Genomic DNA, 26,721 nt, shown 5'->3' with positions numbered 1-26,721 from the left:
ACGTGTGTGAAATGACACCAACAGTGGCAGCTATTATAGTGTTGCCTGTAATGATAGCAAAGAAAGAAAACAATATATGAGTCAATCCATGGAATACTAATTAAATGAAATTTGATAACTCATATTAATAGGCTTGCATGTGGCTGTTCAAAAGAAAGAGTCAAGAAGATACTCGTAGTACATAGAACCTCTAAAGGATTCATATCTAGATTAAATGAAGAACTTTGTAAGTCAACTAGGAAAGGACAAGCAAACTATCAGGAAGAGACTTCCAGGAGTTTCAAAGAAGAGGAAACACAATTCTCTCTCCCCGCCCTCCTCACCCCGAAAAACAGAGGAAGACGTATTCAAACTCATTCGTAACTAGGGAAATTTCAATTAAATTCATGAGATACACTTTTGCATTTGTTAGATTGGTGAAAATTAAGACGTATCTAAGCCCTGGTGAAGGTCAGGAAGTGGTGGTAGTGTAACATGGACGTTACTTAGTAGTCCTAGTAGACATCGCCTTCTCTTTTTTTAATTATTATTATTTTTTTAATTGAAGTACAGTCAGTTACAATGTGTCAATTTCTGGTGTACAGCACAATGTCCCAGTAATGCATTTACATACATATATTCGTTTTCATATCACCTTTTTTTTTTAATTGACATACAGTTGGGCTTACAATGTTGTGTTAGTTTCTGGTGTACAGCATAGTGATTCAGTTACTTTTCATATTCTTTTTCATTACAGGCTATTACAAGGCACTGAATGTAGTTCTCTGTGCTATACAGTAGGACCTTGTTGTTGATCTATTTTATTTTTAGTAGTTAGCGTCTGCAAATCCCAAATTCTCAATTTATCCCTCCACCCCCAGGACTCCCCTGGTAACCATAAGTTTGTTTTCTATGTCTGTGAGTCTGTCTCTCTTTTGTAAATAAGTTCATTTGTGTCCTTTTTTAAATTCCACATATAAGTGATATCATATGGTATTTTTCTCTGTCTGACTTATTTCACTTAGTATGACAATCTCCAGGTCCATCCAGGTTGCTGGAAATGGCATTATTTTACCTTCTAAAGCTGCATATATATGTGCTGTGACTAACCAGCTTAGGACTGGTGTGTTCTTATTCTGATTCTTCCACTGACTTCTTGAAAGTCAGTTGTTATTCCCAATTACACCATGAACACAAGTCCTAGGTCAACAAGTCTTCTTGTTTTACACGTTTCATTATATACATGAAAAAGGCCATATGAATCCCTGGCAGCTCAGTGATTGAATTTCAGATGCTAGCAACTATCTTTACTTTACTAAAATGTGTAAGACATGCTAAGCTGAGTAATTTGGGATAAATGGCCATTAAGAATTTAAACTTCAAAAAATTATTTTAACCTCATGGTATTTTAGTAAAGCTATTTCTTTCCCTTTTTTTATATTTAAGATATGCATAACAGATTAAAAACTAAGGAAATATTTTTAAATGGACCAAAAGGTTAAGCACATGAGATTCAGTGGGCCATGTTCTAACCTGTCCTCTCTGAATCTCTGCTTCTACTCTGTATGTCAACGGCCATAAACATTTTTGGAAGATAAACACTGAAGCAGATATATTCAATTCAAAAGTTATTCTTTTTAAAATTCTAACTCACCTTTTGGTATATTAGATACGTGTGGTTCACTAGCAATCAGAATTTCTAAGTTCTGTTCCTGCTCTGATACTTAGTAGCACTCATTGAGTCTGCCAAATAATGAAGTTAATGCATGCCTTACCTTTGTCAGAGACTTTTTGTTAAGATTAAATTAATGCGGGGGGGGGGGGGTTGGGGAGTATAGCTCAGTGGTAGAGCATGTGCTTAGCATGCACGAAGTCCTGGATTCAATCCCCAGTAACTCCGTTAAAATAAATAAATAAACCTACTAAAAAAGGTTAAATTAATGCAAGAACAAGGTGTATTATTTGCTATTTGAGTCCCACTGGGAAGGAAAGATAAGAAGGCCTGGAAGAAAAATCAGCACTCTACTCTGCAGTGCCCTTAAACTTTAAAAGATCTATATGGACTTCGCCTCTTTGTTATATCTATAAACAGGATAGTTTCTTTTTACTTACACTTTTGTTTTTCATATGGAAAATATATATTTGAAAGACCTTTTGACACATTGTTCCTGAATTTATCAAAAATTATTGTGTACTGATAGACTGACAGATAAACTTGAGGTAGTCAGGGAGAGAGAAATGAACTAAAACATGGTATTTGAGTGGAAATTAATTTTATAAGCTTTTGGTTCACTGGAGAGTACTTTTGTAGTATAATGATTTTTGATTTCATATGTAGACATTTACCTGTGGGGATCTGGATAATCATTCTTGGATAAGGAGATTTCTTTTTCCTGATAATAATCACATTAAGGAGCATGTGAGTGCGAATATAAGTTAGAAATCAAATTTGTAGGATTTCAGTACAATTTATTCTTTTCCCTTCTTGTGTATCAGTTCCCTGCTTGGGTCATTTTTCTTTCCTCCTAAGGCGCAGCACTATAGTTTTTACTCTTGGACTCCATCTTGATCGCCTGAACTATAAACACAGAGGAAGTTTTAGGTGAGAGTATATATCACGTGGGTATAAGACAAAGGAGTTAGATTCAGACATTGTTTTAAAAATATTGAAATAATATTTGAAAATCCCCATCTAAATAGAAAGACTGTGTTAGTGTCTTCAGGCTGCCATAACAAAATACCACAGACTAGGCGGCTTAAACAACAGGATTTTATTTACAGTTTGGGAGGCTGGGAAATCCAAGATCAAGGTGCCAGTGGATTTGGTTCTTGGTGAGGTCTCTCTCCCTGGCTCTTGTAAGGCCATCAGTCCTATCAGATTAGGGCCCTGCCCTTATGACCTCATTTAACTACCTCTTCAAGTCCCTACCTGCAAATACAGTCACGTTGGGGGGTTAGGGCTTCAACATACGACTTTCAGGGGAACACAAGCATTCAGTCCATAACAAACATCATTCACTTAAAAAACAAAAAATAAAAACAGTCCAGAATTCCACTGATACAGCTGCAGACTCTGCTTGAGAATTCTAACTGGATTGTGGGGACCAGTAATCTTTCTTGCTCATCTGCTGAAAACATGTTTGTGTTCACCTGGAGTATAATCTCCCCTGAACTCCGATCTCCTCTCCATCAGATCCATTATCTAAGTGATTATGTCTGTAATCCCCTTCATTTCAGTTATTTTCCACCCCTGCCTCACACAATTTTAAAATTACATTCATTTTATTTTCATGAAAGTTGTTTTTGGTTTCTTACCTGTTACATTCTTGAACGAGTTTGTTTTATTCTCCAAGTGCATTTTGATCCTCTTTTTTCCCTGAGGTCATAATTACTCCTTTGAAATGCTTATAGCTCTCATATCACAGTATAAGCATGTTTAACTACACATTTTTATTAGTGTAGACCCATGTTGTGGTTTGCGTGAGTTTCTACGCCTTCCCCTGTTGCCTTTTAAAATTGTTTCCATAATACTGACTGGCTCTCTTTTACATTTAGGTCTTCAATAAACTCATCAGGAGATATAAGTATTTGGAAAAGGCGTTTGAGGATGAAATGAAAAAGGTAAGAATTCAAATGTAATGCTTTATTTGCTTAAAAGTTGAAATGAAGAGGGACAAAAATTTTACTTATACAGTGATAGTCCAGAAGTATCCTGGACATTGTTAAGTTTTTAGTAAATGTTTGTTAAATGAAGGGGTGAGTGTAACTGATCATTAGCTAATAGCTGTAGGAAGGCATACATGATTAGCATAGGATTTTTCCTTCATATTTAATGAAGCACAGCATACTTTGTTCAAAGAAATAGTTTTATAGAATATATAATTAGTTAAAGCTTGTGAAAGAGCATAGCACAGCAGCTAATAGTAAAATTCTTTCATTTTAGAAGATGCAGTTTAGCGAAGGGGATAGAAACACGTCTTTGGAAATAGTGTCTAGGTTTCAATCTCAGTGATTTTTTCCATCGATAAAGTAGCTGCAATAACAGTACATACTTTATGGTTGTTGTAGGAATAAATGAAATAAGCTATGAGGTACTTAACACAGTAACTGGCATCTAATGTAGCCAAGAAAACAATAGCACCTTATTAAAGAAGCCCTCTTTTCAGTAATTACAACGTGTTCCTTCTTCTAATTTGCAACTCCTCTGTGTTTATATATAGCAGTCGCCGCACTAACTTATTACAGATTTCTGTGCTGCTTTGCCACCATTTCTGATTTTAGATATCTGCCTAAATTATAAACCAAAGGAATAAAGGAATCATATACTTTGTTACTTACTTTGTTGATTTGCAGCATCTACTTTGCTGTTTGCCTACTTGCTTCCCTTTGTTCAGAATATATAATGAAGAACATTTTACCAGTAAAATCATTTTTTTTTAAATTTACATTCTCCATGACCCAACTTTCACACTTAAAAGAATCCTTCAGCATGGATACATACAACTGTACGTATAAAGATGTTCATCACAGTATTGAGAAATAACCTAAATGTTTGTGGTGGGAGATGGGTTAATTTATGATCTCTATGCAGTGGGATCCTGTGCAGTCATTCAAAGAATGAGGCATAGCCACATGAATTCATAAGGAAAAATGTCCATAAAAAATTGTCAATTGAAAAAGCAACCATTTGGTAGTAGTTTAACCATAGGCAAGTTACTTCTTTGTGCCTCAGATTTCTTTGTTTTAAAGTGCGGATCAAAACTGTTAAGACTCTCTGCTCCACTCAACAAGTTTGAGCTATTATCAATGTATAATTGAGTAAAAACATATGTATGTACATGTAATTATTTATAATATGTAGACATATATAAGTGCATTTAAAAATCTGGAAGGGCACACATCAAACCGTTAAAAATGTTAATTCCAAGGAAGTAGGATTTAAGAGATTATTCACATTTTTGTATTACTCTGTTACTAGATTTTGTTCTATTAACCTGTATTTCTTTTTTTTTTAATGACATTTAAATGGAAAAAAATGTGATCCCTTATATGTCCGATGCTTAGAAAATAACAAGTACTTGATTAAAATAGAAGGATAGATATGACCCCAAAAGGAATGTTACAGCATTCAAAGAAATTAAACATCTAAACGCTGTGTCTAACATTGCTCATGTTTTACTTTTCTCAGCTCATTTGAACCTTGAAAATTTTCTCAATTGTTTCATTTAATGAATTTATTTCATTTGAGATAAAAATGACTTATTTTTCAGTATACTCATTTTTTAAAGAAAATTCTGCTGTAGTATATGCAGCATCTGATTTTAATGTTGATTAGTATAACTGAGCAATATGGATATTAATTTTAAGAAAAAATAGAACTTTTGCACCATTTCATTATAATTGAGTATTTTTAACGAATATATTAACATGATTAAACAAGTCATTAATATTTTTATATTAGGGGCTATTTTTCATTATTTATTTATTTTTATAATAAGAAGACTGGTATCTATGGTTTTGTCAGTTTTTTTACCCCATTCCAGGGGCTCCCTGGAGCTTTAACCATTTGATGCCTCATTCCCTCGCTACCTCTTTTCTTGTGAAGTTAGAAAGTAATTTTTTTTTAATCACAAAGACTTTAATGGACATAAATTAGGAGTGAAATGGGCCAGCTTGATTCCAGTTCTGCCACCTACTCATCATATAAATATTTGGAGACCCTCATAGCCTCTCTGTAATGCAGTGTTGGGGGTGTTCATTAATATTGCCCTACCCTCCATGCAGCGCTAATGGAATTTCATTGGCCCTCAAGCACTGAATAATCCTATATTGATGCCAGTGACTTTTCATTGGTGCAAAGTAATGAAAAATCAGCAGGGCTCCAATAGTGATATTGGGCCCTGGGGAATCTCAGTAACATGCCTAAGGTCTGTTGAAACAGAGAAGGTAGCCATGGAGTACAGTCAAAGCACAAGGTGGAAGAGGGTTAGGAAGGAGAAGGGCAAGTTCTGCAAGACTGCATACTCTTAGAATTCAAAGTGGGAAGTGGGGTATAATCCCCTTCGCTTTGGCAACCCTTCAACCTTCCTGGGGTTGCTACATTTTCAGTTTTCTGACTGTTGGGAAAAGAGAATGGGGGCATGGGGACCCAGAAGGACCCACACAGCTTCATGATCCTCTTGCTGCCCCTCCAACATTGTTCTTCCCAACTCACAGCAGAGGCCTCTTCTCTGCGTGGATCATTTCTTTATCTCACATCCTCCATTACCTCATCACCAGGACTGGTGGTAAAATGTATGATCCAAGAAACACAAATTTGAACCTCATTATTTTAAAAGGGGCACCAAGAACTTAGAAAACCCCGTGTTCACTCAGCAGTCTTGTTTTAAAGGGTGCTACGTGCTGTGAGCTCAGAGAAATACATGCTGAATGTCAAAACTTATTGAGTCTTTCCTATTTTTCTGTTTGTTGGTTTTGCTATCATAGACCCAAAGAAAATGGGTGGATGTAGACTGGGGGGAGAGTGTATGCAAAGAAGTGAAAAAACTATGAAAGGGTCATAGTGTATTTCAGAAAACGTGCTCATTATGTGATATTTAACCCTTGATCATGTACAAAGTCAAATGTAAATTATTTATGTGACCTATATACACTGTTCTCCAAATGCCTCTTTTCCTCCCCACGAATGTTACCTACAGCTATGTATAAGTGAACTTGGAAGAAAGGAACTCTGCCTGATAAAGTCCCTTTCTGCAGCATCCAGTTTATCATTGAACATATAGATGTGTTTCCAGTGAATAATAAGTATGCTCCATATGACTTAGTTGTCATGTGCGATCCAGCCGTGGAGGGACATTCTGTGTTATTTTCCTGCATGAGTCCTTTGCTTTATAGACATGGTTTCTTTTGTTTGACCCACAGCTTCTCCTCTTCCTTAAAGCCTTTTCCGAAACAGAGCAGACAAAGTTGGCAATGCTGTCGGGGATCCTGCTAGGTAACGGCACCCTTCCTGCTACCATCCTCACCAGTCTCTTCACTGATAGCCTCGTCAAAGAAGGTATTTCCTCTTGTAGTTTCTTACCTGTCCCATGTCAGAAGAGAAAAGCCAAAGAGAGTTAGAAAAATACCAGTACTTCTGAGTGTCCTCTACTGCCCGCCCGACCTCTATGTAGAAGACTGTGTGTGTGTGTGTGTTCAAACAATAAGAGGATTGTACATGTTTATTGTAGGAAATCAGAAGAGAAAATATGCATACCTGTACAAAGACAAATAAAGAATAATAATAAACCAGAGTTTTTCGGGTAAGACTCGGTGCCTAAGTCAAATACCCTGAAATTGACCTGATCCAAACCATTTCTCTCCATCCACATAGATGATTGCTGGCGTATTTTGTTGGGACAGTGCTTCATTGTGCAGGACTCTTTTGTGCTTTGTGGGACATTTAACCTTTTTGCCCTCAGACACAAAATGCCAGCCTAAAACACTCGCCTCCAACTTCATAGAATAGCCAAAAATGCCCCTTCATATTCCCAAACGCCTTCTCCCTCAAACTATTGTTTATTTCCCTTGTTGGGGTCATTCTTCTGCACTGTTTGCTCTCAAGATCTTGTGCTCAGATGTTCAGTTTGATCACATTTTAAAGATATTCCTTATGTGTGTTTTAAAAATCCAGACAACTGCATTAATTTCATTGTAATTTTAAGGCATTAAGAGTTTGATAGGCATACATGCAATTACTGGGTTATAGAATAAAACAAAAGTGGGCTTTTTTCTTGGAGGAGGATAATGATATTCAAGTTATTATACAACACAAAACAAAGAGTTATTTTTTCCTTAAAAATAAATTTAAAGAGCTTTTGTGAAAACATCTGTTTCTTCTTAGAACTTGGTTTTACTCCTACAGCAGTGAAGTCCCAGCTTCATTCATGCCTGCAATGAAATGAGTTATAGCTGAGAAAAGAATAATAAATTGAGAGTCAATATTATTTAGAGATTCTCTCTAGTTTTCAGCTTCAGATGCCTCAGGTTTATGCCGTTTCAGACTCCCTAATTGTTACTCATGTATTGTTAATATTGTAACACTTTGAAGTATCTTCCTGAAGAGAATTCATGAATAGAGACTGCTTCCACCAACAATAGTGAAGCCTTCAATTCAGAAAAATCAGTTTAATATTTCAGCTACTCCTTAACTCTTCATTAAATAATTTAGAAGTTTGGAGTGTTCTCAGAAAAGTTGTCTACTAGGTGTCTGATTATTTATATTTAGAAGTAAATCCTATGATAAATACAGAAATGTAACTGAGTGGATTCCTGATTAATAGAGCTATTTTTAAAATCTCTTTAATATATATCCAGAAAAGATTTCAGCTTGAAACAGCACTGACATTTTTATAGCTTAACTCATGAATATTTTAGAAAGCTTTTTACAAAGAGTAAAACTGTAAAGTAAATGATGCGTGTTCGGATATAGCTTTATTTATTTATGCCTGTCACGACTGATGTTCTTTCGCTGGTCTCATTTATCAGCAAATTAGTTGACATGTTGACATTTCAGTTTTATGTCTCATGATTTATTTGTTGTACCTCAGAGTCACTGTTTTAAACCTGAGATACTGGTGAACTGTAGGGTGAAATAAAGGCAAAACACTAGAAAATAGTTGGCTTTGAATCTGTTTTTGACCAAGGTAAAAATAAATTAATAAATAATTTTAATTGGTTGGAATTAGGGAGTCAAACTTTGAAAAGTATTTTAACTTTTTTCTTTTCATGAAAATGTTCTCTTTTGAGTAATGAATAGTATGGTGCCTAGAGAGAGCTTTCCATTTTTCCTCTGTACCAGATCAAGTCTTTGAGTAATTTACTCATTTGAGGATACCTAATGGGAAATACTGCCTTGTACACCATCACAAGTGGTTTTTCTTAGGTTTACTCTCTCTCTCTCTCTCTCTTTTTTCACAGGCATTGCAGCCTCATTTGCTGTCAAGCTTTTTAAAGCGTGGATGGCAGAAAAAGATGCCAACTCTGTTACCTCCTCTTTGAGAAAAGCCAACTTAGACAAGAGGCTGCTTGTAAGTGTTGTCTAGACAAAGGGTTGTGTATTTCATGCTTCTCCTGTGTGATGTAGTAACACACAACTGGAATGCCTGGGTCTCCGTCGAATTGAAACCTGGTTCCTTTTATTTCTGTGTTATTGGCAGGTAGAAACTAATTCCATTGTAATCTTTGTTGCATAAATAAATGCAATGCTAAAATTATGGAGTCATAGGTGATACAGAGACTTTCAAATTTGAAAGTTTGTTTACATAGTGTTAACATTTCTCAGAATTCACTTTCTTTTGCAATTAATAACTATAGAAATTTAAAGCTTTAATATGAAATTTAAAGTTATATCAATCTCATCCGATTAGACATTTGTGATTATCTTGGGTTGTAGCTGAATCACACTTAATCTGAAATACAGGTTAGTTAACAGAATAAAAGTTTAAACGAGATTTATTGTTTATACCAAGATTCCTTAGACATACTTAGATATTTAAGAAAGCAAACAAGTTAATTGTAGGTAATTTGAAGCTCCCATTATCATGATTGCTTGATTATATTTTTACTTCTTATCTTTGTATTTTTCAAAGAAAATCAAGAAAAAAATATTTTGTCCTTGCAACTTCTATCTACTCTCTATAATTTCTTTCTACTGAAAGCAACAGCTGTATGGATGACAGAGATTTCTCCAAGTAAAATTGTTTTTACAATTTGAGGACAAAGTCTAAAGTTAAGACACCCCGACCATCTTCTCTTTACCTCATCTTTTATCTGTTTTCTCTTCCATTGTCTGCCCACAGGATAATTCTAAGTCATAAACATTTGCATTTTCAATAACTTAAAATTCCTTTATCTCTTGAAATTTACCTTAAAACAGACCTATTTGCATCTTGGAAGTCTTTAGACTATGATAAAGAAGAAAAATTAAGTCTAGATTCTTACTAATTTCTGCCACTGATAATAATTTTCATCCAGGGTGTACTTATTAAGGGCTTGCTTAGTGGCATGCCCAGTCGTCGAAACTGTTCAGACAGGACAGAAAAGTTACCTGCCTTCATGAAACCTACTCTCTAGCAACTTAGAGTATACAGAAGTCACCAAAGACTAGTGAAAAGGTTGCCGATGAGGTGATGGAGGTTTGTAACTGGGTAGAATTTTTCTAACAAATGCAAACTATGTTCCAAGTTAGTAAATGTCATGATATGATTTATACTGATTTCATCTCAGTTAAATCTGAATAATTTTCAATATATTATATATCATTCATAAGTACTGTGGATATTGTTCATAAATAAACCACCACTAACGTATTCAGTGACATATTACTCTGAACATAACTTTTGATCAGACTTTGCAGTCACAGTTTTCCTAAATTGAATATCGAATGAATGATAGAGTAATTACTGACTTTGGGGTCCCATACCTGTGTCCTTAAACATTTCTGGCTATCCAGTGTGGGTCTAGCTGCTTCACTTCATTGAGACTTGGTTTATTTTTCTATAAAAATTTCTACTTTACACAGTTATGAGCAAAATGCCCACCACATCTTCACTATTAGAAGAAACTTGAAATTAAATTAGTTCCCTGCCCCCCCAAATTTGGAAGACCTCTTGAGTGATAGAACAAATATCAGTGACAGAATTTCATTCAGCTCTGAAATGTTTACTTTAATGTGAATGTGCGTTGGATAGCTGCTCCCGCCAGCTCTGCTGTGACATTTTGAAACTCATGACTCAACAAGGCAAATTATAGGATGATGATATAGAGAATATTGAAATTTGAGCCATGACATAGAAGCCATCTGGCTATTTCCCTATTCTTGGTGGCAGACTTGTCACAGATCTTTTTTCTGAGATTTTAATTGGAACCACATAGCCATTTTGTGTGTGTGTGTGTGTGTGTATATGTATGTATGTATGTATGTGTGTGTATGTGTGTGTGTGTGTGTGTGTGTGTGTATGCCAATCTAACCATCACAAAAGTTTGGGTCTATTTTGTAGACTCTGCAGCAGTCTGAAAAATGCGAGAGCTTTGAAAATTGCCTTACTTTCTTAGTTGGGTATTGGAGTCATACAGGATTAGAGCATGACTAAGTGTCACTGAGACTCTGCCAAGCTGTGTAAGGTAAAATGGAAATGAGGTAAAAATATGAGAGCAGCCATGGTGTGTTGCTCTTTTTAAAGATTTCCAACAGAATTATGTAATAAATTGAAGAGTTTAGATTCAATCTTGCAGTGAACTTAATTTAGAGCCACCATCATGAACAGATGTAACAAAAATTCTCTAGCTCTGAGCTAGTCTTTTTGGATAACAGCAGCATTTTCTCAGAATGTGAATATAGAGGTCCTTGAGATGATAATAGTCAATGTTGTTTTTCTAATATTTTCTCAGATCATCTCAGTATTATTAAAACTGGCTTTTGTCTGTTAACTCAATTAAGAAAATATGTGATTGATGATTTCGGTTTTATCTTGTCAGTTTGAAACAATCCGAATATTATTCAGAGTTATCTTATTTGTGTTTAATTTAGCTGTGTATTTATACATGCTACACTGTGATAAAAGTAAAAGAAAAAGGTAAATATGAGTGAAACTAGTTTAAGTAAGTTGCTTAGCATTTTTTATTCTCTTTCTTTGTAAAATTGCCTATTTTGAAAGGTGCTTAGCAAATGCTCGAGAAACCCAAGATTTATTCTTTTGAAAATCAATCCTTATCCTTTTCTTCCAAATAGGTGTTCTAAGTACTATTTTTATATGAAAATCTTGTTCTTTATGCTTGCTGAAATTTGAGTAGCTTGTTGTATAAAAGTCTCTCTTCTTTTCTCTCTCAGGAACTCTTTCCAGTTAATAGACAGAGCGTGGATCATTTCGCTAAATATTTCACTGACGCAGGTCTGAAGGAGCTTTCTGACTTCCTCCGAGTCCAGCAGTCCCTGGGCACCAGGAAGGAACTGCAGAAGGAGCTCCAGGAGCGTCTTTCTCAGGAATGCCCCATCAAGGAGGTGGGGACCACAGGCTCATCCCTGTGAAACACACCAGCAAGGAGAAGAGCATAGACTGTGCTGCGCAGGCTTTACCTCCGTTAAGGAGACCTCCCTTTGTTTATTGCTGTGAACTTGGTGCCCTTGTTCATATCGTTTAAATTAGCTCGAAGTCTTGATTCATCATCCTCCAGGATGTTCCAGAAATTAATGGTTATATCCACACAAGTGACTTCTACACGGTTGCTAGGACTGTCTGTCGAAATATTTCATCTGTCAAATACTATCCACTATCAGTATACCACATTTTATGGTGGTTTTTCCACTTTATTGCAGATTATATAATATGGTTAAGTATTGGGTTAAAATATATAGGTTTTGGGTTTTTTGTTTGTTTTGTTTTTAAGACAAAAAAAGGGTTGATTTTGCAGTTGGGCCAGTGGCTTGTTGGATCCCACTCATAATAGCTGTATGTCCCCATAAAGTAAATAGTACATTTTGGTATAGCTATAGATCATATGCCTATGACTGTATCTTTTTTTAAAGTCGTGCCTGAAGAAAACTTCCTATTTGAACTTTAAAAACTTTTACATGATAATTAAAAATTGCATTAAGGTCCTTTCCTTTTGCTGCTTGCTGTCACCGCCCCCTCTCCACCCTGCATGCTCTCAGCCTTGTGATTTCAGGCTGGCCAGTTCCACACTGATGCTGTCCAGCAGGTGGAGGTGTTGGTCCTAAGTCTCATGGCATTAAAGTCAGCCGTATATTCAATAACCTTTCTCCAAGCAAAGAACTTGAACATGATTTTTCCCTGGGGGGAAAAAAAAGCAAACCAAATAACACTGTGATATTTTTAGGCCCAGAGATGTCACCTTTCTTTGCAGCCTTCCCCAGCCAGCCGGGAGACTGGGACTTCTCAGTTCCTTCTGTTCTCAAGGGCTGCTTAACCCACTGCTGACTCCTCTGCAGCCCAGGCTAGCAGGAAAGAAAGCAATGTACGTCACTAAAAAAAGGAAGGGAGAACAACTGTGAGCTGATACAAAGTAGTATCCTTGAGATAAATTATGGTTTTTAATCACTTCTGAGGCCCTAATCTCTATTTGTGATTTTTATTTCAAAAGGAGAAAGATTTTTCCAAACAAATTTGATATAAAATACATTTTAGGACAATTTTATTCCATACCATCAGACTTTAGGATAAATTTGCCTATTTAAAAATAATTCTGAGGGGAAAACAGCCTGCTGAGTGTTGCTGCGTTGATACGTATCCTTTGAAAAAATTGTCTTTGCGCTGGACAGTTTATTTTCATGGGGCATGAGGATCATAGGAAGTGATAATTGAAGAATGAATTGTAGACTGTGCCTTGTACAGCCCAAGACATTTTTCATCCAGAGATTTAAAGCTGAGGGTCAGAGATAAAAAAAAATTCACAGTTCTGTCGCTTTCCCTAAACTGGCTTAAATAATTCCACCCCTTCTGGTCTCAAAGGGGTGCCTGCCTGTAAAAAAAAAAACCCTAAGAAGTCAAGATTCCCTCTGATTTCCTATTATCTAGTAGCTCCAGGCCAGAGCTAAGCCTATTAATTTTTGGACTAAAAATAAATCTGCTTGGAGAACAAGTCATTGTAGTTTTTCTCCCTCTTGCAGCCTCAGTATACACCAGGAAGGAAGGAACTGAGCAGAGTATTTGTCTGCCCCAAACCTTTCACTGACCAGGCACAGTGAGAGAGGGGGGAGCCCCCCATCTGCCTGTTATTCTCTGACCCCCTTTTCTGTGAAATGTTAGGTGGTGCTCTACGTGAAGGAAGAGATGAAGAGGAATGATCTTCCGGAAACAGCAGTGATTGGACTTCTGTGGACCTGTATAATGAATGCCGTGGAATGGAACAAGAAGGAAGAACTCGTTGCAGAGCAAGCCCTCAAGCACCTGAAGGTACGGGGTCCCAGTGGGGAGCAGTCCTGACAGGATGCCCGATGGGTTCCAACCGCAGTTCACCCAGACCCAGACCCAGCATATGTCTCCTAATGTTTTTCTTTTAAAATTTGCCACTACCTAAAATGTTTCTAATGTAAGAGCTTAGGAAATCTCTAAGGGTAAGTTCTTACCAAAAACAATGTCAGAAAAGCCACAGAATATTCAGCGTTGAAAGTTAAAGAGAAACACGATGTGATCATATTGATTTTCCTTCTGTTCCCCATGACAGAAGTTCTTGATGAATATTCTTAGTCCTTAATGAAGTAAACCACAAATGGGTATTAGAATTTGAACAGTATCTAAGTGGTGGAAGAAATGAACTGATTGTGTAAATTGTAAATTCATGTGTAGGGATGCATATGTTTTTGCTTTTATTGCCTTCTCCCTATAAAACCACATTTGGCCATTGGAGGACTTAGAGCCTGCCTTCAGGGCTTACACTTGAACTGGGATATCTAAGACTAGCTAATGTAAACCAGGTAGGGTGTGAATTAAAGATAAGTCTCAGTGTTGAGAACAGAGCAGTAAGTAAACTCTGCAGGTGGAGTTGGTGAGGAAAGGCTCAGAGGAGGAGATGAGTGTTGAGCTGAGTAGGTCTGAGAGAAAACAATAGTTGTACACCAGCATCTGGAAGCCATGGTCATCTAGGACAAAGGATAAAATATGAACAAAACCATAAAGATGACATATGAGGGAGTCTGGGTTGTCCAGGGAAGGAGACCCCCCACTCTTCCAATGGCAGAACCACACTGCCCAGCAGCCCTAAGAACTTTGCTCCTTGTCTCATTTTCATAATATGCATTAGTAGACATAGTAGCATGTCAGTTATCATTAACATAGTCAGAATTTCATATTTTGTCTCTTTTAGTGAGTACTGTCAGAGAAATCTGATAAGGTGGTGGGATTAAAAAATTCGCTTTGATTGGACACCATAATATAATCAGATAATCCTAAAAGTGAATGTTTTCTAAGCAAATCTCCAGATTACTGTTGTGATTCAAGTGGGGTCAGTCCTGTGCCTCGCATGAAAGTTAACGCTTCACTCCCCACGTCTGTTCTAGCAATACGCTCCACTCCTGGCTGTGTTCAGCTCCCAAGGCCAATCAGAGCTGATCCTTCTCCAGAAGGTGCAAGAATACTGTTATGACAACATCCATTTCATGAAAGCCTTTCAGAAGATCGTGGTTCTTTTTTACAAAGGTATCTCTCCATGTTCTGCCACTGTGTTTCTGTGTTTTGTTGAAGCTCTTTGAGGGCTGGAGTCAGGGGTGAGGGAGAGGGACGCATGGGTTCATGCTAACCTTCGCATGTTTTAGTGAGGTGGCCATACTACGTAGAGAGAGGAGGTGCCAACGGGGCCTCGAGACCCAGCTTGATTAGGCCCCTGTGAACCTCTCATTGGTGAAGCCTGTAATTTTGGTGGGGAAGAAGGGTAGAAAAGACTATAGTTACAAAAAGTAAGATCTGTTTTTGAATTGGAAGGATTAGATCTAACAACAGTGGTTACCAAATGTTTACATTTAGTTTGTTCAGTCCTTTTCAGCTACCATAAAACTGATTTTAAAATTACTGAAATAGTGGGGAGGGTATAGCTCAGAGGCAGAGCACATGCTTAGCATGCATGAGGTCCTGGGTTCAATCCCCAGTACCTCCATTAAAAGAAAAGAAAAGAAAAGAAAAAAGATTACTGAAATAATCAGCTTTTTACATTGTGTTTTAGTTGTTTGGTGCAGCCATTCTCCTGTTTTCCAAGGAAATGGCTATTTTTAGATTCACATTTACTGTCTTTTCATTGTATTTATAAGGATTAGGTTTCCATGACAACTGGCACTGCCAGCTTATTAAAAATGAATGCCGTTAGGATTTTCACTGATCTCCATCTCTGTACATAACAGTGTATATAAAATGATCCCAGACTATTCATTGGTCCAGATTTATATAGTTTTATGAGGGAAGAAAAGGAGGCCTTAAGAAATGATATATAATGTTTATTAGACGTTACTGAAATCTTAAATGGCGTAACACAGAAAAAAAACTAAAGTATAAATTAATACCAGCCGTATTTCTTTCCTTTTTGATATGTTCTTACATTTATCTATTTTGAATGACAATTTGAGCATTTAGAATGTAAAATGTCATCATTCTACATTCATTGATTGATAGCTATTTTACAAATGTTTAATAGCCCTTCACAAAGAGTTTTAATTGGCCATCTAGACTCTTCAACTGCGTACATCTTGCCTGCAATCTTTGGGTAATACGTTACGTTCTCAGCACTAAGATTCGGTACAATTCTTATACCGATAGGAGAATGTGATGACTGCCAAGTCCCATATGAAGTTCAGTAATAGGTGTTTTTCACTGGCTGGATCTGAATTAGGCCCTGTTGGCTGTGGTCATGAGATAGCAATGTCCTAAAACTAAGGCTTACATTGATACCCAAGGTGACCCATCAGAACAAAACCTACAGGTCCAATTGCCAACCGACTTGTGGTACCCAGCAGCCAAGAAGGAGAAGCAGGGCCTACCCCACCAGTGGCTGTTCTGGCCACACAGGTCACAGCTGGCTCCATTTGAAACCAGCAGAGAGGCCTGTGGGATGGGTTTCATATTTGCTTCATGAGTGGTCAATATTTTCTACTACAGAAAAGCAAACTTTATAAACTAGCAGCCTGAGCACACAATTTCTTTTCTTGTTGTTTAATAGCTATCCCAAACTACCAGGGTCTCTTTCCAAATCTGTTTTTTTTTTTTTTTTAACCTGGGACATAGTTGTTTGAGCCTTGTCTGCAGCAACACTTTATTTCACTGTAATACTTCATTCAAAATTAAATAAACTACTTTTTATCAATCATGGCATTTAGGCGGCATATAAGCAACTATTAAAATCCTTCAGATTTCTCATTTTAATCATTAATGTCGACATCCTTCCCCATTATACTTTTTGTAACAACTACTAATAGCTAGCAAAACTGGCTGCTTTGAGTTATTTCCTATTCTTCAGCCCTAAGTGCTAAGGAACCTGAAATTACAAAATCACCAAGAAATGTGCACCATGAAGTAAAAAAAAAAAGACACATTAGCCCTTCCTTAAGCCATTGATTAATAACTAGGTGGTCAGTTTTAAAATAGATTATTTAAGTTGGTAAGTTCTGTGGCAAGTTTGAGCAGGCCCAAGGGAACACAAGAAAGTAAGTGTCAACATCAGTTTTATTCTGGCTTAGTTATTTTGGGAAATGAAATCAGGAAACGTTTACAAATGGAAATCTAAACTATGGCACTGAAAAGTTAAAACTAAATGTCATTTTCTAGGTAATTTCATAATTTTCAACAAAATTACACACACACAAACACACACACACACAATCTGTTTTTCTGTATAGAATAATTGCATTTTTTTCTCTTGAGAATGCGAAATCCCCAGGGAATGGTGATTCCACAACCACAATGAGAGAGTTACTGTGTTTACCTTCTTATCTTCTTTGAATAGCAGCTTTTACTTGGAGCTTTTTTCATCCGACAAACCCTGGTGCACCAGGAGACATATATTTCATTTGTTTTCATAGGGATTTTTAGATGCTCTTATTCTGTATTTCGTACGCCTGGGAAGACTTGAGGAACTGCATGTGTTAAAGCACTGCTTTCCCAGTGCTAGTGTGCCTGTGAATCATCTGGAGAGCTTGTTAAAACACAGGTTCCCCACGGATTCTCATTCAGTGGGTCCAGCATTGGGCCCACAAGTTTGCATTATAATGCATTTCCAGGTGATGCTGTGACTTGCTTCCAGACTGCTTGTCTAAAGGATACTGAATGCCAGAAGTGACAAATCCCATGAACTATAGTGATAATAATATAGTTAAGATTATACTCGGCATTAATTCCATGTACACATACACATTTTACAAATATCAAATAGTGTCTTGTTTGCGTCTTCTGTCTAGTGATGTGGATCCCTTTTATTTGTTGTAAGGAACATCTTGCTTTAAAGCAGGTTTTAAAAGATGTAATGAAATTATTTCTCCTTTTCCATTTTAATGTCTCTATCTCTATTACATACACCCGCTTTTCCTATATTCCCAGAACTTAAGGATACCAGAAACGGAGGATGTGATGTCCCATGGCCCCTTTGAAAACCTAATTACTTAAATGAATGCCATTATTAAAAGATTTTTAGTAAGATTTTTTAACACTTTGTAACTTTAAAAAAAGTGGAATAAAAATGAATAAACTTTAAATAATGCTTTTCAGCAGTGAAAGAAAAAAGTGGTTATTGATCATTTAGTGAAGATTTATTTTCTGTATTAAAATCTAGATTTGTATGTTTCTAAGGCAATAAGGAAAAACTGTAAATCCCTCACTACTTTTCAAATATCACATTGTTCACTTTCTAAAACAGTTTTTCTTCCTTTCTTCCTAAAGTTAAGTACCATATGCTCAGCATGTAGGTCTGAAAAATATAAAACTACCTGTCCGTATTTCTATCACGGCTTTTATTGTTTGCACATATTTCTTAGGTTAAATTCTCTTCCTCATGCACATTTTTCTAAGGTTCTTATTCTCATTCTAAAAAAAGTTTAGTGGCCTTCTCACTGTATAGCCCCAACATTCTAAAGGTAAATTATTTTTGACTTATGTCCCTGTGTGACACCTCTAATAAAAGTACTGAATTTCTTAAGTTCCAAGTGACATAATTTTCAATTTAAATATTTAAATAACTAACATTACCCAAAGCTTTGCAATTCTCAAACCATTTTTCCAATATGGTTTCTTTGACCCTTATAAAAACTCAAATTTTAAATGCTAGCCCTACAATTGAGACATATTTGCTTTTTTCTCATTAAGTTAATCAGTCTGTGCATTATACATTTATTGAATGCTGCATGCATTCTAGATGGTGAGTCTTAAGGTTAAATGCTGGGAATGAGATGATGAACTATTAAGTAGCCCCTGACTTCCTGAATTTCAGAGCGTAGAATTAAATCAAGAATTGTAAGCATATCATCACCATGTCATTGGCTAAAATAAGGTTTGTACAGATAGATGGGGATGAGAGGTGGAGCAATGACAGAGGAAGTTGAAGCTGATTTGGAGAAGGAAAAGGGAAGGCTCTCAAGGGACACAAGTATTTGACAAGATATGACGAAGTTGGCCGAATAGAAGGGAGAGAAATGTATTGGAATCTGAGGGCGCTCTGTGCAATTATATAATGCCTTCCTTTCCTACTATGCTGTTACCAGTACTCCCTCCACATTCCTAGTGAGCATTTCTGGGAGCTCCCACTAAACATTTTGTCATCTTTGTCTCCCAGTTTTAATGAACTCCTCTTCCTACTTTTCCTTAATGGGAAACAAAAGTTCTTTCTCTTCTTCATTTGTCAAGAAGTTCCTTTTTAGATGAGGCTTTTCACAAGACGAAAGTTGAGTTTCTTAAAATTTTTGGTGTTCATGTGTTGCCTCCAAGTTGCCGTCTATAGTTACCTCTGTCTTCTCTATGTTATTTATTCCCCTAGTACTAGAAATTTGGTATGTATTACTCAGTTAGGTTCTTCTGAGAACTCAGCTCTGCAGTTTGTCTCATTTTCAGTGGACTTCAGCGGACTGTCGATCCGATAAGTTTTACCCATCATGTAGGGCCCTTTGCACAAGCACTGTCACTGACCAAAGATTCTGATAGCTGCATGGCCTCTGTTGGCCTCTGTGGGGCAATAAAACACAGGAATGAGACCTCAACCTTCAGAAAAATAACCTGAGACAAACAGTATCACTAAACTACACTGGGCATCGCCTTTCCAGCCTATACCTTGTATCGTAACGTGATTCACTAAGGTGAGGAGAAAACCTAGAACTTCCCTTTACTTGTTCAATTTTATTTTGTTTTATAACATTAACAATAATAGTTACATAGTACATGCATATAGTTTATAAACCAAAAAAATGTATGTCTGTTGGATGTACATACTCAAAATTGTCTTGCTGATAGAGGAGCATAGTCAAAAAACAGTTAGGAAATGACAGGTCTAAATCACAGGCATCTTAAAGGTGTCCTAAAAAACAAACTATATAAAAGAGACTTTTAAAATCCACGTTTGCGCTAATTAGTGTTCCTGAAAATTTTCTGCAAAGCAGTCTTACACAGTAACAAGGCACTTCCTTGGGCTGTGAACCATCTGCTCCTCATCTCTATGAAAACTGGGCTTTGCTGGCAAGAGGTGGGGAAGTTCTTTCATCACTGTGAGTGGAGAGTGTGGAGCTGGAAACAGAAGAAACGAAAAGACTAGAAGCTGAGAGTAATTTTTTAGGGCTTCTGATTATAATTTTTATGTCTACTTCTTACAAATGAATAAATCCAGACTTCCTTTTTCCTTTGGAAAATGTAGTGTATTTAATGATAAAAATAAACAAATTAAACAAGTTTTATATTTTCTAAAACCAATCATGTGCATTTTTAGTCAGTTCAATCTCTTCAGCTGAAGTCAAGAGCCAATTATTAGTTTAAAAAAAACAAGCTTTTTTGTTATGAAAATATCCGTGATGTTTTGAATGAAAACAGTATCAAATCATTTCTCTTGTTTTCATAAGTTTTAAAGTTATATTTTTAACTGCAAAAACATGAGCAGAATGATTTATCAGCATTTACAATGGATTGGGCTGGCATTGGGGACAATAATAAATCATTTTTATCTTTTTTTCCATCTCATTTTCCACTCCGAAATCCCCAAAGGCAACCCATTAGAACCCTGGCCAAGTCTGTAGGCTGTTGTTTTCATATTCCTCTTCCTGTTCTTCACATTAAATATTCTAAATTAATGGTAACTTGAGGGTATAAAGGCATATTTATGGAATTTAGAATTTTAGATAATAGTAGAAAACACTTGTTAAAAAAAGTCTATAAGAAGTCTATCTAACACATCTCTGTTTTTCTCTTGATGGTGTACAAGGAAAACATTACTCCTTGCGATTTAGATATTATGCTATGGGAAAATAAATTAATGACTTAGGAATAGAGTAAGTGTAGAACTTTGGATTGTGTGTCTATTGGTTCCATGATATACCCAGGAAGCTCCTCTTTAATTAACTGTTAATATTGGTTTTGCATCCTCTCTACATTTTTTTTATTTGCCCTTTTTTTTCTCCTACAGTAAACCCCCTTAAAAGACCGGTCATTTGAGGTTGCTGCTTAATCAAGATGTGTTTGAAGTTGGCAGGACACAGAGTGTTCTGAAATGCTGGAATTGCTGATTCATTGGCAAAATTACAGTATAACTCAGTTTCCTACCAGCAAATTAGCACTGTAAGAGATGTCCCAGTCCCAGTACTGACTTGCGTCCAGGCTTGCATTATATCATGCCTGATGAGATATATAGATCACCGTCATCACTGTTGACTCCCTTAACTCCCAAAATACTCAGGGCACTGGGCCATATGGAAATGAACTTGGTTCCTGTCTTCTGATGAGTTTCAACATGAGTTTCTTTTGTAACGGAGCTTTAATGTTTGAAGTGATTACTTTCTATTAAACTATAAGACATGAAGTTGCTTTAAACCACGATCTCTATGTAGTAACTTCGAAATCTTTGATCTGACGTTGCAGCTGACGTGCTGAGTGAGGAAGTGATACTGAAATGGTATAAAGAAGCACATGTTGCCAAAGGCAAAAGTGTTTTTCTTGACCAGATGAAGAAATTTGTCGAGTGGTTACAAAACGCAGAAGAAGGTATGATTCCGTTTGCTAAATTGGTGGCCATTTAGCAAATACCTTCTCATTAAAATTCAAGATAGCTCCCTCTTCCACAGAATTTTCTTGGCTTTCCTAAAACTGAAGTTCCTAGGGTGTCTTCCCTATCAAACATTTTGCCCACGTCTTAGCCTTCCTTTCTGAATCGAGGCAGTGAATATTTCTGCATGGTAAACAAAACAGACAAAACAAAACCTCTTAAATTATCCATCCTTATGGGGGACAAGGAGGAAGAAATAATTGACAGATGTGAAAGGGGGAAGAAATACATTTAGTTTAATCATACTTCTAGAATTATATAGGTTTTTATAGCACCTTTATCAGTTGACTGGTGGTTAAAGTGGGAAAACAGTAATGGATGAGACTTAATCCAACTAAGCATGAAAAGTTTATTTTAGATGATGCAGAAAAATAAAAGTAGTTACAGTCTCCAGTAATATTCATGAGCAAGTTGCATTTTTAGAAAGGCGCGTTTCATTTAAAAGCGAAGAGGAGTGGGAGGGTATAGCTCTGTGGTAGAGTGTGTGCTTAGCATGCACAAGGTCCTGGGTTCAATCCCCAGTGCTTCCATTAAAATGAATGAAGGAATGAATGAGCCTAATTACTGTTACAAAAAAATAGGCAGAAAAAAGCAAAAGTTTGCTGTCTGCCCTCCTGTGCCTCTCTTGCAAAAGTGTCTTTTTGGGGTCGGGGTAGGAGGTGGGGGAAATAGATTAAAAACTCTATCATGACCTTATTTAAAGGAATCTCAGAAGACACAACCTGGCTTTTCTGTTTTTTCTCTCCTAGAGTCTGAATCGGAAGGTGAAGAGAATTAGATGGCGCAAGAAACACAACACCTAGGTCACCACACAACACTCTTACTGGGAATGCTGAACCATTTGAGGAGAGAAACTTGGCTTCTGTTTTCACAAAGGAGAGAAAAAAATAGGATAGGTTTCCCTTGTGCCGAGGGGAAGATGGTTTTTGTTTTTGTTTTGTTTTTAAATGGAGCCCTGAGGCGTCAGCTATTATACTTGGGACTCTACCTCTCACTCACTATGCGCTAACTTAAAGCCATTCAACAGGGAGTCACGTAGGTTTCTGAAATTAAATACTCCGACTCCTCTTTTTTAGCTGTATTTTTCAGGTACTGTGTGGTGAACGCCCCACTGGTGTCTATTACAGGGCCACTTTGGTAGTTGTGTATCTGCTCGTGTATGTGATTTGACAAACCAGTTTTTTAAAATAAATGGCTTTTTAAAAATCTGGGCTTACATTTTCAGAGCTGTTCTTTGCTTACTGTCCATGACTTGTACAGATGACTTTCCCCTGTTTGACTTGTCATGCCCATCCAAAATGCTGAATGGTTCTGGTCTGTGAAAGCAACTCGGTTCTTCTAATCGTAAGTAATGCCTTTCACTTCATAGTGAAAATAGAAGTCAACTCCAAAACTATGCATATTAGCACTAATACCATGGGATGATATTACCAGTAATAGTTATTTTCCATGTGTGAGAATGTCATTTTCATTATCCAGGAAATAAGAAGGACAGAATAACTGTAGCCAATAATGATTGGAAGTCATAGCACAAGGGGCTTTTCAGCCCCTTGGAAGTGACTCGCATACCCCTGGGTGCACATTTATATTTTTTTCCTAAAACTGTTCTACTGAGAAATGTTCCTCTTTCATTTGATTGATTTTCCTTTCCAGTCTTCCTGGCACAATTGCCCTTCTCCTATTTTATTAAAAAAAAAAAAAAAAAAAAAGTTATTAACTCATCTATCCCAAAAAGGTACACTGCCCTGGAGATGAAAACCACATGGTGCTAAACAAAGACAATTCTAGAATGTGTTGCCTTCTGGGATAGTCCCTTGAGAGAAAAGCAGGAAACTGAAGGGGAGTTATGAAGTTGAATGGTAAGTCATATCATAGAGTACATACTTAATGTGCTTATCGGAATTGAAAAAAATGAATAATTTTCATAGAAAACAAACTTGGCCAACTAATTTCACAAGGGCTGACTGCCAGTTAGGGTCCATGGCAGACATGCTCCATACGTTAAGTTAAATCTGCATGTTTAGAGAAAGACTATATATTTAAAGGTAAAATATTGAAAATTACATTCAATGTGTAATAACATTTCTGTGTCAACTTTCATGTATTTTATATTTAATTTTATGTCATTGTGTCAGAGGATTTCCCCTTCATTTCAGGGGATCGTGAGTATAACATGTGAAGGGCACTGTGCTAAAGGGTATTTGACTTCACCCCAGTATTTCCAGGGTGACCATACTGAGACCTAGGAAAGCAGACTTATCCAAGGTCATAGAGTTAGTGACCCAGATGGAACTAAAAATCCCATTCCTGAGTCCCACACCTGGGCTCTTTTTTCCCCCTGTATTCTGCTGTCAAATTGTTTATAATGAGAATGTAAGTTTCCACAGTTCAAGCAAGTTTTTTTTTAGCTCACACTTCTGTTGAATACACATCCGGAAAATCAATTTTCTAGTCTATAAAGTGTAGGAATTAGGGAATACTAACACCTAAAGTTTTCTAGCACATAATATTTTTCCCAAACAGAACTTAAGATAGTGATTTTAGGTTACACAGCGTGAAGGGATGGGTGCTGCTTAACAGCAAGAACTTAATAAGGATTTCTCAAACCAAAGCCCTTTTTCTAAAAAAGTGGCTCTTTATAAAAAGAAAACCTGTCCTAATTATTAAAGTAATTACATTAGTTATCTATTGCTGCATAACAGGTTATCCCCCAATTTAGCAGCTTTAAACCACAAACATTGATTGTCAACAGTGTCTGTGGTCAGGATCCAGGTGCAGTTTAGCCAAGTAGATTCCAGCTCAGTCTCTCCTGAGCTTGCAGTCAAGCCACTGGCTGAGAGCATAGTCATCGGAAAGCTGTAGGGTCTGCTTCCAGGCTGACAGTGATTGTATGATCAGGCCACTCAGGAAAGCTGTTGTTGCTGTTGTTTTTCCAGTAACCTTTTAAAATTGTCTAAAAATTAAACAAAAAAAATTTTTTAAATTAATAATGTAAATAGAAGGCACAGACCCAGGTACTGACTCTCTGGGATTTTTGAGACTACCTTCATCATGTTCATCATTCTGGGGCTTAGTAAAGTGCAAGACAACTGATGGACATTTTTCTAGGTGATGTTGTATGTGGTTTAGCACAGACAGCATCATATAACAGTTTCAGCTTTTTGGTTGGAAGTCGGGATTCTGCAGTGCCTTTTATTTATTTTTTCATGTGGGCAAGAAAATATGGCTGGTGTGATAGACAAACTTAGTCGTGTTTTCATCTGACCTCTTTACTGGCCTATTTGTATAAACATATTGTCACCAGTTACACAGAGAGAGGCTCATCCAGCTCCCCCCCCACTGCAAAAAAAGATGGCTGTTCTCTTGCTGTCTATACAACCCCTGCCTCACCCATACCCCACCCACAAGACTGAGCTTCCCCCTTAGTCGTAGAATCTAATCAGTAAGTGCCTATGTACCTGCCCTTAGCCCCAGGTAGTTCTGATCTTTAGATCAGAACTCTCTCTCCTGTGATAGTTTATCAAAGGGCTGGCCCCTCTGCTGGTTTCCCTGGTAACCAGTGAGCCATCCTGATGAAAATTCCCTCCTGTCCTGCCAACCGCCGCACACAGTCAGGTGTCACTTCTGGTCTTTGCTTCACACAGGTAAGATCCCTTATCCATTACACCACTGATGTCTCTGTCACAGACTCCAGGCTCTTGAGGCTGGGCAAGTACAGGGCTTGCAAGCCTGTGGGGTACAGCCCACAGTGGTGGGTGGTGGGCCTCCATTCTCTGTTGGCTGTTAGCCAGACTTGAGTTCTTTACCACAGGATTCTCTTCTTAGGCTACCTGACTGTCTTCATGACATACCAGCTGGCTTCCCCAGGAATGAGTGATCTGGGAGAAAGGAGCCTTGGAAGGAAGCCATCTTTAATAACCTAATATTCAAAGTGACCTACCATACCATCCCTTCTGCCACATTCTGTTGGTCACACAGACCAACCCTGGTACCATGTAGAAGGGGACAGCGTGAGATGTGAATACCAGGGGGTGAGGATAATTGAGGGCCATCTTGGAGGCCGGCTACCCCAGTAGTACAGGTCTACATAGCAAAATCGCTTCTGTTCAGATTAAAACTCTGTGTTAGACATACAGTTTTTAATCTGGATAGATTCAAACTAATGTTAAAATGATGAAAGCACCAAAGGACAATGTAGGAACTATCTTTATAACTGGCATGGGAAAAGCATAACATAAAAGCAAATAATAAAAGTCTGATTATAAAAGTTAACATTTTCCCCATATTGAAAGATACCTGCATGCGTAACAAACACTAAATGTATGTGGGATCAGCAGAACCTCAAAAGGCTGGGAGAAAATATCTTCGAAAAAAAACAGCATTAACAACAGAAATAAGGAACATGTATAAATCAATAAGAAAAAACAATTGCAAATGAGTGAAGAATCAATTGAAACGGACAGTTAACGTGGAAAGATGTTCAACTTTACTGTTAATTGGAGATCTGTAAAACAACAAAATGTTTGATTCACTGGTTTGGAAAAAATTACTAAAACCAATAACCAGTGGTGCTGTAGAAAAAAATGGGTTGTTTCCTTTTGCACATGGCCTTTAGAGGTAAAATCTGGCAATAAATACTGATGTTTAAAAATATTAATATTCTTTGACTCAGCACTTCCATTCTAGAAACCATTCCACAGGTGGACCACAGACATAAGTGCAATGATCAGTCTGTCAGTGATATAAAACTGGCCTGGACTAAGACAGTCTTAAATCGTTACTGTCTAAAGTGTTTATGAGAAGAGGACTAGTTGAATTATGATAGATCCACATAGCACATGAGGTAGACTCAAAGCTGTCATAATATATCATTAGAGGAAAAATATGAGTTAAAAAGAATGTTTTATTTTTTCCCATTAACAAAACTATGTGTGTATATAATATCCCTTTATAATTACATAGAAAACAAATAAT

At 37.0% G+C, this 26,721-nt stretch overlaps 1 protein-coding gene across 3 annotated transcripts in view; it reads left to right on the top strand.

Annotated features, from left to right (window-relative positions):
* Window positions 1-22,955, top strand: part of BZW2 (basic leucine zipper and W2 domains 2) — a 51,125-nt gene extending 28,170 nt beyond the window's left edge. For all 3 annotated transcript variants that reach the window (XM_074367390.1, XM_074367387.1, XM_074367389.1), the window contains exons 5-12: window positions 3,535-3,600; window positions 6,901-7,036; window positions 8,938-9,047; window positions 11,849-12,019; window positions 13,785-13,931; window positions 15,035-15,173; window positions 21,564-21,686; window positions 22,497-22,955. In XM_074367390.1, coding sequence (XP_074223491.1) covers window positions 3,535-3,600; window positions 6,901-7,036; window positions 8,938-9,047; window positions 11,849-12,019; window positions 13,785-13,931; window positions 15,035-15,173; window positions 21,564-21,686; window positions 22,497-22,525 — 921 coding nt within the window. In that variant the 3' untranslated portion in view covers window positions 22,526-22,955. The remainder of the gene's footprint in view (window positions 1-3,534; window positions 3,601-6,900; window positions 7,037-8,937; window positions 9,048-11,848; window positions 12,020-13,784; window positions 13,932-15,034; window positions 15,174-21,563; window positions 21,687-22,496) is intronic.
* The last annotated feature ends 3,766 nt before the right edge of the window (window positions 22,956-26,721 follow it).

Source organism: Camelus bactrianus, chromosome 7 (genome assembly GCF_048773025.1).
Source record: "Camelus bactrianus isolate YW-2024 breed Bactrian camel chromosome 7, ASM4877302v1, whole genome shotgun sequence".
Classification (NCBI taxonomy): domain Eukaryota; kingdom Metazoa; phylum Chordata; class Mammalia; order Artiodactyla; family Camelidae; genus Camelus; species Camelus bactrianus.
Note: the sequence above shows the minus strand (reverse complement) of the source record. Positions and strands in the feature narration are given on the sequence as shown.